General features: G+C 44.8%; 2 protein-coding genes across 2 annotated transcripts; one reads left to right on the plus strand and one right to left on the minus strand.

Annotated features, from left to right (window-relative positions):
* The first annotated feature begins 1240 nt into the window (after positions 1-1240).
* LOC133896966 (50 kDa gamma-zein-like) lies at positions 1241-1915 on the plus strand. Its single transcript, XM_062337584.1, has one exon. It carries the CDS (start codon positions 1241-1243, stop codon positions 1913-1915), a length of 675 nt encoding a protein of 224 aa, XP_062193568.1.
* A 414-nt stretch (positions 1916-2329) lies between these two features.
* LOC133896654 (AT-rich interactive domain-containing protein 4-like) lies at positions 2330-9360 on the minus strand. The gene is made up of 16 exons (XM_062337257.1): positions 8327-9360; positions 7994-8224; positions 7723-7914; positions 6994-7047; positions 6569-6657; positions 6241-6490; positions 6098-6154; positions 5402-5433; positions 4863-4998; positions 4613-4783; positions 3847-4443; positions 3629-3766; positions 3434-3532; positions 2964-3064; positions 2789-2879; positions 2330-2719 (listed from the first exon to the last, which is right to left on the minus strand). Exons 2-16 carry the CDS (start codon positions 8153-8155, stop codon positions 2585-2587), a joined length of 2304 nt encoding a protein of 767 aa, XP_062193241.1. The 5' UTR covers positions 8156-8224; positions 8327-9360; the 3' UTR covers positions 2330-2584.
* Positions 9361-11008: the final 1648 nt, after the last annotated feature.

Consider the following 11008-nt stretch of genomic DNA (forward strand, 5'->3'; position numbering starts at 1 on the left):
TTTTAGTCGGTGAATCTTGATCACCCGATGATGATCCGAGGGTCATCCTTGTTTCTTCCTCCTTTTGACGGATCCTCTCCAACGAACAGACTCGAGCGAACTGTCACCACGCTCCTCTTCCAGCCGTCTCCGGCAGTGTTTCCACCATCGGATCCACACCCACCACCCCCGTCATGATAACCTCTCCGTTTTCGAATTCCCCCGCTCCAACACCTGCCGATCCAGCGGTCCTTCGCCGCCCGCATTTGGCGGCACCCCACCACTCCGCCCCCACGTCCGCCTCCTCCGCCAGGTCGGCCTCCCTCCCCGAGGAACTCTTCTAATCCTGGCAACGAAAGAAGCCCCCCTAATCCCACGGTGGCAGCCCCCTCCCTTAAACTCGTCGGTGTTGATGCGTTCAAACAGTCGCCTGAAAATTTTCTAGTTTTTAGATGCCTAAACTCTAGGAAGCGTGTAAAATAAGAGTTTTTCATGTGTTCCCTAAGGTGTGCACTTTTTGCTACAAGCATCTCTTTTGGACCATGCTAATATGTCTTTATATGTACACTAACAGGGTGTGCTACTTTGCTATCGGTTGCTTGAATGATGCCTATAAATCATGCTAGACTACTTCTAAACTTGGTTCACTAAAAGAATGGAACACAAAACCACCATTGACATGTAAAGAGAGCTATTAAAGTTATCTAGAGCTCGAGTGATGAGTGTTATCTTAACAACTCACACAACATTGCAAACTTTACTAGACAAACGCATCAAGTCTAGGACAAAACCTTGGCATGTACAACGAGTGATCTGATGTGTCCTGACATCGAACTTGCACGACATTACAAAGTTTGTTTCATAAAAAAAAAAAAATAGGAGACGGACAGTGATCCTTGACGTGTAAAGTGAATCCATGAAGCCATCTAGCTAGTCCAATTTGTCTCAACAACCTTCACAAACGCAACAAAATTAGCTTCGCAAAAGTACAAAATTGATCCAGGATCATACGTAAAGTGAGTGGTGAGTCACATTGTATATCCAAGCACACATTTGGCAAAGCAATCTCACACTCACAGTCATGTGTATCCGAAGAATGCAAGAAATCACGCCTTCAGAGGTATAAGTAACCCTCATGTCCGTGCGCACTCATCCGTCAACACCATCGGTAATCTTTCAGCTTAGCTTATATAGTAGACACCGAAGCAAAACAAACCAAATCAAAGCAGTAGCATCAATCGATCACCCGAACCAAACTACCATGAAGAAGATGCTCGTTGTCCTCGCTCTCCTGGCTCTCGCCACGAGCAGCGGCTCTGAGACGACGAACCCTTGTGGTTGCGAGCAGCAGGGCCACGAGCAGCAGCAGCAGCAGCCGCCGCCGCAGCAGCAGCCCCACCAGCAGCAGCAGCCGCAGCAGCAACAGCCCCACCAGCAGCATGAGCAGCAATGGCAGCCCCAGAAGCAATGGCACGGGCAGCAGCAGCAATGGCAGCCGCAACAGCAATGGCAGGGAGGCTACTACGCCATCATCCTGAACCAGTGCGACGAGTTCCTGAGGCAGCAGTGCACCCCTCTGGCGATGCCCTTCCTCCAGTCACACCTGCTGCCGCCGAGCAGCTGCCAGGTGCTGCGTCAGCAGTGCTGCCAGCAGCTCAGGCAGGTGGAGCCGCAGAATCTCCACCAGGCGATCTACGGCATGGTCCAGTCCATCATCCAGCAGCAGCAACAAGAAGGCGGGTTCTATGGATATCAGCAAGGCGCCCAAAGCCAGATGACGATGATGGCGGCGGCGCAGCAGCTGCCGGCGATGTGCGGCCTGCACCAGCAACCGAGCTATGGCACAGCTCCGTGGGGCATGGCTGGTGGTGGTTTGTACCAGCCGAGCTACGGCACAGCTCCGTGGGGCATGGCTGGTGGTGGCGTCCGCTACTGAAGGACTGTATATGTTACTAGCTAGCTGGTGTACTGCGTGGATCACCTTGTGGTAATAAAAGTGTCACGCATCATCATGTGTGAGCAATGACATCTGAATAATAATATTAATAAATAATAATATCGACGACGATGATGATTGTAACGATGACTGAAACGCGCGTTCGATTTTGATCGCAATTCAGAAAGTGCGAGCCAAATGCTCATTGAAATTGGATTTGCGAATGAGATGTGCGGCTCAACTCCACCTGTCCAAGACTAGATCGCGGATCCAAACTTGGCCCGATTGTGAGGTTAAGAAAATGTGAAACGGAAGCCCAAGTGAAAGCACGACGCCAAGTATCCTTAACAGCCAAGTCTCGGACAAATCCAAGCTGTTCCATCAAATATTTCAAGGAACCCAGGCAATGGAAACTGGAAATACAAAGAAATTCATATAAACAGGCGCTTACACTGCATCTAGCCAACAACTACTATAAGAACTTCTCTGTGTTGTCAGTTGTTACATGCTATATAAAACTCAGAACCACCTAAATTAATGGGATGATACAGATCAAATACTACATACCTTCAAGGCCCTCTCCCCCTCTTTCCCATCAGCCTATTCTCTACTCTAAACATTCTTCTCCCCAGAACATGGGTCAAAGAAGCAAAAAAAAGAAAGAAAAAATTAGGCATTTCGCGATACAGACACGGTATTTGCAAAACCATTAGCTACTTTCGGGGGCTGGGGCGGCTTCTTCTTGTAGTTTGCTAGACTACAATGGGGGCAGATGTATTCCAATCCATCTGTCTTTGCATAATCCTGTAAAGGAAGCGGCTCATGAAATCAAGCTGACTTCAGGAACGGGTAAAATCAAGAACATTTTTTTACCTTGAAAGTGCCCAGTCCTTGTCGTCTGTCGCAACCAAAGTGGGCCCATTCACCACATAAACCGCAGTTCACCCAATCTCCAGGTGCACTACTGGAATTACATAACATTTTGTGTTAGATTTAATCGTGACAATGAGTACTGAAGCAGACAGATAGAAGGAATATGCCCTCGAACCTGTGACAAAGCAAGCAACACTCCCCATCCACGTCATCATGCGCTAACTCATATTCCAGCAAGTACGTCTCATAATGCCTTTTCAATGTGTTCCCAACACCCTAAATATAAAAGGAAAAAAGTGTGCACAATTAGAACACAGCCAACATGTCAGCTGCAGCAAAACTAAATTGTTAGAAGGAGAAAGGGGGCAGTAAAAACGTTATCATAACTCCAGATGAAAACTAAACTAGAGCATGCTCCAAATTAGAATGGAAAACAGTGCTCATTCAAAGCATTAATAATTTTCATCAGGACCAGTGACAAAGGACAACATAGGGGATTAGGGACAGCAGTGGCAAGGCAAAAACAGCACAAGTGCAGAATTGTGCTACACTGCTATCCAAGGCCCAGGTTATCCCCTTGTCCTTCAGCATGAGGGATAAAAGCAGAATCAGCAAAACAACATCAGAAGTGCGGTAGGTACATACAGTCATTCTATTTGTTACAGTATGGTTACGCATCTTTGAGAAGACTTGACCCTTCCAGTTAATGCCATTGCCCACATAAAATCCACCCCTAGATACCACCTGAAAAATCAAAAACTTTGTCAGTGAACAAAACATGAAAACATGTCTTCCTTAGACCTCCTTAGTTCGCATAAGCAAATAGTAGTTAAGAATTACCTCTTTGTACAAGTTATAGAGATCAAGGCGCTTTGCATTAAGGACTGCGTCAGGAAATTCAGCTAGTCCTCCATGAGGTACAAGTCGATTGTGGCCCCTCTGAATTAAAAACTGCATGACATCCTTCAGGAAGTCCTCCTAGAAAAGTGAGAACAGATCGTTATTCTAGCCTGAATATGTATTTGTACAGAATCATCATGAAGATCCATGGAGCATACCTCAGAGCACATTTGGATAGGTAACCTATCACATCCATGTTTCTTCATTGGCAGAGGATTCAATTGAATGACTGATTGCATATGGGACGGCCCTGATGTTGATTTTCTATGCGTTGTTGGGGCAGCAGATGCTAAACTATGCTTCACAGGTGGCGCGACTGGCAAGTTTGGCTTAATCTGACTAGCTTCATGAATGGTGCCTTCGGGGAAACCCATAAAAGGATGCATTTGTTGCTTTCGAGAATGAGGAATAGGCCTCATAGTTGCCGGCTTCAATTTAGACTTGAAGGATGGAAATGAGGAAGGCCCTTCCATAAGGTGTTTCTTGTCTTCTAAAACTCCATTTGCACCAATCACGTTTGGTTTTGATTCTGAACCAACCTTGGTTCTGCCTTTCGTAAGGGAGGCAGACCATCTCGGTAGATGGAAATATGGACCATTTTCAGTAGCTAAATCTTTACGCTGATTTGTGCAAAAGAAAAGAAGGCGGTCTGCATCTTGCCTCTCGAATGAAGCGACAGGAGTACCGTTTATACAACCAATTCCAAGCGTTACTAAGCTTCTATATGATATTTCTGGTGCTAGATGCTTCAGAACCTAAATAGCGAAAAACAAATGTTCAGTCTAAGATGAATACGCATTCATATCAAACGACTCGAAGCCCAGAAAATTTTATAAGGCTGCAAATATGATGGTAAAATTAAGAGACGCACATCATGGGATTTTAATCAGTGCATATCTCCTGTGACCAATGTAGTACACCAACCTGTGCTGCCCACTTAGGAAGGGTAATCCAAACTTCAAATGTAGAAGCCCCACACGCTGTGGACATGGAGGTTAAAGGCTCACTTGATGATACCTTATCCTCACTATTTGAGAAAGTATGAACTAGCTGGCTCTTCTCAATAATTTCATTTTTTATGTGACTCTCTAGAAGCTGCACAAACAGGTGAACGATTTCCTCATTATATGACTTTTGCAGAAAGATAAGAGTCCAAGTTCTCAGAAATATGTACCTGATCATCAAAACAAGTCTGTGCACTACCAGAAACAAGGAGCGACACATGAGAAGAACTGCAAGTACTGACATCACAACGCATTGTAACCATCCCACGTGGTACCGACGCAGCTTCAAGAGGTGGTGGAGAAGCACTGCCAGATGGGAAGAACACTAAGTCAACCATCTATGACAATGATACATTGGCAGTTGCAAAGAAAGCTGTAGATAACAATCCTTCTTAATATGATGACGGGTCAATATTGAGGCATTTTTGACATGAACAAGTGCAAGGCAGATAGTACATATGTGATGTTTTACGAATTGAGGCTCACTCGAATATTCGATGCCGCAACCCCCCCCCCCCCCACCCAACCACCACCACACACACAAATGATGAGAAACCATTTTTTCCTCATTTTTGCATGAATTGAGAAGGCTAAAATATACATAAACTGGAATGAGCATGAACTACTGACATAACTGTGCAAGACGATCAAACTTGCCAAATTGAGTCATCGACACTACAAAGGTAAAACATGCAGCAAGTAAAGATACCTGACTCGGTTCTGCAGTTTGCTCCCACGAATCTGCAAAAAAATAAATCAACCATTACATCAGCTCTAACACTGCGCAAATAGAAAAATCAATAGTAGTATAAAAGTTTCATAAATAAGAAGTAGCTAAACGCCATGGAACATCTTATATATTGTCTTATGTGTCAGCATCCTTTAAAACAATATTAAAGGATGGATCACTTAGCTTCCAGATTTTACCAAATTCCATGATATCTAGATATCTAAAATAAGAAACAGCGCATTCTCCAAATGATGTCCTATAATTTTCATTAAGAGATCACGAAGTGAAGCTGCTTATCTTGTATTTCGAATATGCAATATGTCTTGGTGTTACACATCACCGGTGGATTTTGTTTTAGGATCCTTACTAAAATTATGTTCATGCAAATTAGTGAATATTAAAACAAGAGCATAACTGCGATATTTTACCATATGACTGAGCTACTGTTATATACACCAACAAACCAAAACAGTTTAGATAATGTCTAGTAAGATCGTGATTTCCTAAACCGAGAGTCCATGGAGTGTATCTCAAAACAACAGATATGGTTGGAGAATCATCTGTTTCAGACCCCCCCCCCCCCAAAAAAAAAACACTGTAGAGAATTCATGTCCGTATATATAATGATACGCAGTTCTCCTGCGTGTTCGAGAAAAAAAAAATTCATGTCCGTACTTCAATATTCAGAAGTGCATTCAGACCGTCTTCCAAAGAGCCCAATAAACAAGGGTCCTGCAGGAGAGACAAGAATACAACCCTTATTTTGCATCGGATAACAAAGTACATAATATTTGGAAATACATATTAAAAAAACTTGCCAGGGTGCATGGAACTCCACAGAGAAGAAATTTCATGTTGATTTCTTCATCATATATTTTTATAGCTGGGAACGCTTCAGAAGAACCTTCTTCGGCCATCTCATTCTCTGGTGGGCATATATTTATTTTTGGAGCATCCCCCAGTAGACGAGGCCCAAGCTTAACACTTTGCACATGATTGTTTCTCACACAATATAGCCGGAAGGATGCATGAGCAAGCTGAAAAGCATCCCATGTATGGCTCACCGAACTACATCCAAACATAAGAAAATTATTAGATAACATTTCTATTTGAAGATAATATAAGGTGGGGAAAGGAAACCAATACCTTTGAATCACTGACATCAATGCATGGCGAAAATGAGATGCCGCGTAAGATGAAAACGAATTTCTCCAGTATATTACGTACGGAATTCCCTGAAATGAAATAGCATCAACATTAATGAAATTCCGGACACAACAAAATTGATTCACTTTAAAGAATATAAATTAATCACAGATGGTACTTAACTACAGATATACAAGAATATAAGAATGAAAAACATGGCATTGCAAATTTGTAAAAATAAGCTGCCAGCGATTTGGCATTGCTCCAGAGCAAAAGCAAAAGAAAACTGAAGAAACTACAAAAAAAAAATCTAGATACTTTTTATGCAGCAATCTCCATGAAGGCATGAAGTGTACTCCAAGATGCGGACAATTAATGCTTTAGTTGCTCAAGAGATACAAAAATTGTACAGGGAAGCTGTCTACCTTTGAATGAACTGCTTGGGCAAGTTTTTCACCAATAGGAACTTCCAGATAAACCTGTGTTTAACATCCGGAAAGTATGTTATCAGCAACCATAAAAATCTGAAGCAAACTTTATAGAATCTGAGATAGTTACTGTATTAGGCCACGTGAATCCAATGCAATCTGGAAAGTTATCTGTTTATGAGAATAACTCAACCAAGTTGGATGGCAACCCATGCAGTGATATGGAGAAGACACTAGAACATCAATGAGGTTACACGAAGGCTATGCTTTATTTTCGTGAACTAAATGAAACTACATTTATATTGCTGGATACATGGCATAGCCAGATTCTATTTTCTGTATTGCATTATTCAGAACTGGATTTAACACTAGGGTACCCAATATACTCAAGTAGTGGTGACAAGGGTAGTGTAAGACAAGACAATTTGCCTCCTTTCTCAAGTAACAGGCAATTGTTGCAAAATGCAAAATCATCAAGCAAACAAACTGGAACGACTGCTGCAGGTTCATACAGCAGAATTCAAAACATCATTATTGCACTATGCTACTAATAAGTTATCTCAAAAACTCAAGCGCATGCTCCAGCTAGGACCTGATGCGGTCAGATATCAGGTCCTGGTGACTGCCATTCCATTACAGCTAATTGCATAGCACTACAAACTGCTGTCACCATTTGACTAACAAGTAATAACATTTTAACACACTTGAGAAAACTTTGGAGCTCACAATCGTGGGGAATGGTGGGCTGATGAGAGAGCTAAAGGCCTGCGGGTCAGACACATCTGCATCGCCCCACACAAGTGAACCGATCTCCTTCTCATCCTCGAGCTGCTGCCCCTGGATGTACAAGAAATTGGGCTGTACCACCCGCTGCGCCTCTAGGAACTGCTCCGGTGTAGGATTGAACAGTGTGTGCACCTGCATTCAAAAGCCCCCTCATTCAGGTTAGACACAGAAGAAAAACCATCACCACACTCAAGCGAGAACACCAACTGACCTCCAATCTCCCAGCCGAGCTGAGCTCCGGGAACGGGTACGACGGACGCAGCCGCTTTGCCTCTGGCCCGGCCCTCGCCGGCACACGCTTATCAGCATGCTTCCCACAGAGCACCGCGAGGAGCACACAGTTGTTCCGCGAGAAGCTCTGGATTTGAGACATGACTGGCTGGTCGGAGCCCCGCCAGCGGCCAAGCAGAAAACGCCCCTCCTCTCCAAATCTACCTCACACCTTCATGAAGCCGGCCCGGCGACACCAAGACCGGATCAGAAATCCCCCAAAATCGAACCAAATCCGCAGTGAAAACCCGCAAATCTGAGCGGGCAACCTTACCAAGACGTGATTTTGCGGCCGAATCGGCGGCGGGGCAGCTCAAACGGCGCCGGACTCGGAGGGGAAGGGGAGGATTCAATCCGGGGCAAAGGGGAAAAAGAAGAGTGAAGTGCGCGAGAACACACGGCGCCTAGCCAGCCCTAAACGATTTGCGGGAATAGCTACAACAACGCAAAGGGAAATCCCACTGCGGAGACAATAAAAAAGTGGCGTACTTGTGGTGGTGGCGAATCGGCCCACGCCCCCATCCCGATCGAGCCGAACACACAAACAACCACACCAAGCGCGGCTCAGCAACCAATCCAGAGAGGGGGGAAAAGAAAGAAATTTCTCCAAGAATCCGAACAAGAAAGGTGAAGCGGGATTATCAGGCGAAGACCACGCGGATTAGGCACGCCGGCTCCTCATTAGCCGGGAGCTAACAATCTCTTCCTCTAGAACAGTACGAGCTCAGGGAGGGTCCGTCAAGATCAGATTTTTGACGGCTGTTGGGGGGTGCGGCCCGCTGGCCCGGGGATTCTCGCGGACTTTTCCTCCTCGGATTTTTGCCTGCTAACTCACATCGCGGCGCAGGCGCTTGCTTCCTTTCTTGATGAGTAGATGAGTCGATGTGCGCTGGAGCGTTGTTTTCCTGGCGCTTTTTCGTTTTCTCCTTTTCCTCCTGCCGCTGCTCCTCATTACTGCTCCGAGGGACGGAGCCGGAGGAAAATCTGAATTAAAAGATTGGGATTTTTGGGACGGGATTGGAGGGGTGGGGGAAATAATCTGTCTCTGGGATTGTTTTTGCCGGATCGGAATATCTGATGCTGCTTTCGGGTGTGCATGTATTTGGTGGCGTTTGGTGCTGGATTCCGTGCGGTGTGGTGTAGCGTAACTGCGCTGGTGGCGATCGGGATGGGGCTTGACTCTTTGAACGCGCCGAGCGCATCGGAAGCGTGCACGGGCATTTGCTTGCTTGCTGCTTTGGGTGGGGGTGCCGGGGTGGCTTGTGTTTGTGTAGTTCGTGGGGGCAAAGTGCCCGTTTGATCCGTTTCGGCATGTTCCCAACGGTGGAGCGAGCAGCAGAGCTCACGCGCGGGTCGTCTCTCTGGCTGTGGCTGGTGGGTCCCACTTTTAAGGTTATCCCCAGTATACAGTATCATCGGTGGGCCCAACAATAATTGCCCTCCCCTTTCTCTCGTTGCCCCCAACCGTACTTCTGTGTGTTAGTTTTGATCTCGACACCTAATTAACTTAAGAGTCCTAGGGTATTGATACACCCACGTCGTGTCATAATCGGTGACGAAACTATTTTTGTTTCGGTTCCAAGTCACATAACGCAAAATAAAAGGGGAAGCCGAACATCTCATTGCACGAATTGATCGCTCTCGAAATTAGCCTCACCTGACACTCTTAAACCCTAAAACCGATCACTAAGATGTTATTACGATTTGAAGGTCGTCATTGCTATCGTGTCATCCCAGTGTTCGCCCTTGATGCCACCATATCGCCAACACCGACGTGAGGCTACATCAACCTATACCAATCCTAGCAACTGTTCTTCCCTAAATGACCGAGATCATCACAATAGCCTCTCAAAGCAACGATTAGATTAATTAATTTCCACATAAATCTAAGTGTTTGTGTTTATGCTAGTTGATCCTTACGGCTTAGTTAGTCTATTCAATATTTGCAAAACTAGACGCCAATTTGAAAAATTGCACATCTAACCTTTCGTCGCCCATTAGAAGGACGACAAAAAAGTGTCGTTCATTCGACGAGCGATATCTAGTGAGGCCCACTAGGAAACGGGAGGGGATTAAATAAGGTCGCTGATGTGCCTGCCATGGCGATGTGTCGCCCTTCCAACAGGCGACAGGATCGTTTGCGTGCGCACCCAGGAGTCTCACGCAACTCATTTTTGCCATCCGCCAGCAAAGAGGAAAGAGAGGAAGAGAGAGCAGAGAGGAGAAGGAGGAGAGGAGTGGAGAGGAGAGAAGAGGGGAGGGGAGAGGAGGGAGAATGAAATGGAGAAGCCTTGTCGAAATCGAAGATAATTTTTTTTGTCTTTGTTTTTTTTTACAAACCACTTAGGGTGGCCACTAGATCTCGGTTTAGACATAGTTTAGGTCTTAGATATAGGTTCAAAAATAGTTTAGAACACAGATCTAGCTTTAGACATAGGTTAGAAATTAGATGTATTATGTGGACATAGGTTAGCAATTAGATATGGTATTTAGATATAGGTTCAGAATTAGATCTAGGACTTAGATATAGTTTAGCAATGAGATGTAGGTTTAGACATTGAATGTACTAGATATCGTCTAGAGGGGGTGAATAGGCGTTGCTAAAAATTAAAATCTTCGTAGCGGATTAACAAAATCCGAAACTTCCGAGTTCAGTCCAGAACTTCTGGGTATCGGAAGTTCCGAGTTCAACTCAGACTTTCCGACTAAATAGAACGAAATAAAACGCTTAGGTACTTCTAGTTGAATCTAGTTGTTACCACAGGTTCCAAAGTAAGCGTAGAGTGTTTTCCACCTTTCATCTGTAGGCACAAACTCACAAATATGTAGATCGGGGCAAATTACTCAAAAATCAACTAGAACAACAAAGAACACAAAGAAAACAAAGGAGATAAGAATTTATTTTCCAAAGTTCGGATCCAACGATCCTATCTCTCTGTTGAGGTGCTCACAAAGA

This window comes from Phragmites australis, chromosome 17, assembly GCF_958298935.1.
Source record: "Phragmites australis chromosome 17, lpPhrAust1.1, whole genome shotgun sequence".
Classification (NCBI taxonomy): Eukaryota; Viridiplantae; Streptophyta; class Magnoliopsida; order Poales; family Poaceae; genus Phragmites; species Phragmites australis.

Coding starts and splice junctions, on each gene's coding strand:
- LOC133896654 (XM_062337257.1), bottom strand. CDS start 8,155: ATGTCTCAAATCCAGAGCTTCTCGCGGAACAACTGTGTGCTCCTCGCG. Junction 5,434..6,097: donor ATGCACTTCTGAATATTGAA/GTACGGACATGA, acceptor ATTTTTTTGCAG/ATTCGTGGGAGCAAACTGCA. Junction 3,533..3,628: donor TCTATAACTTGTACAAAGAG/GTAATTCTTAAC, acceptor TTGATTTTTCAG/GTGGTATCTAGGGGTGGATT.
- LOC133896966 (XM_062337584.1), top strand. CDS start 1,241: ATGAAGAAGATGCTCGTTGTCCTCGCTCTCCTGGCTCTCGCCACGAGC.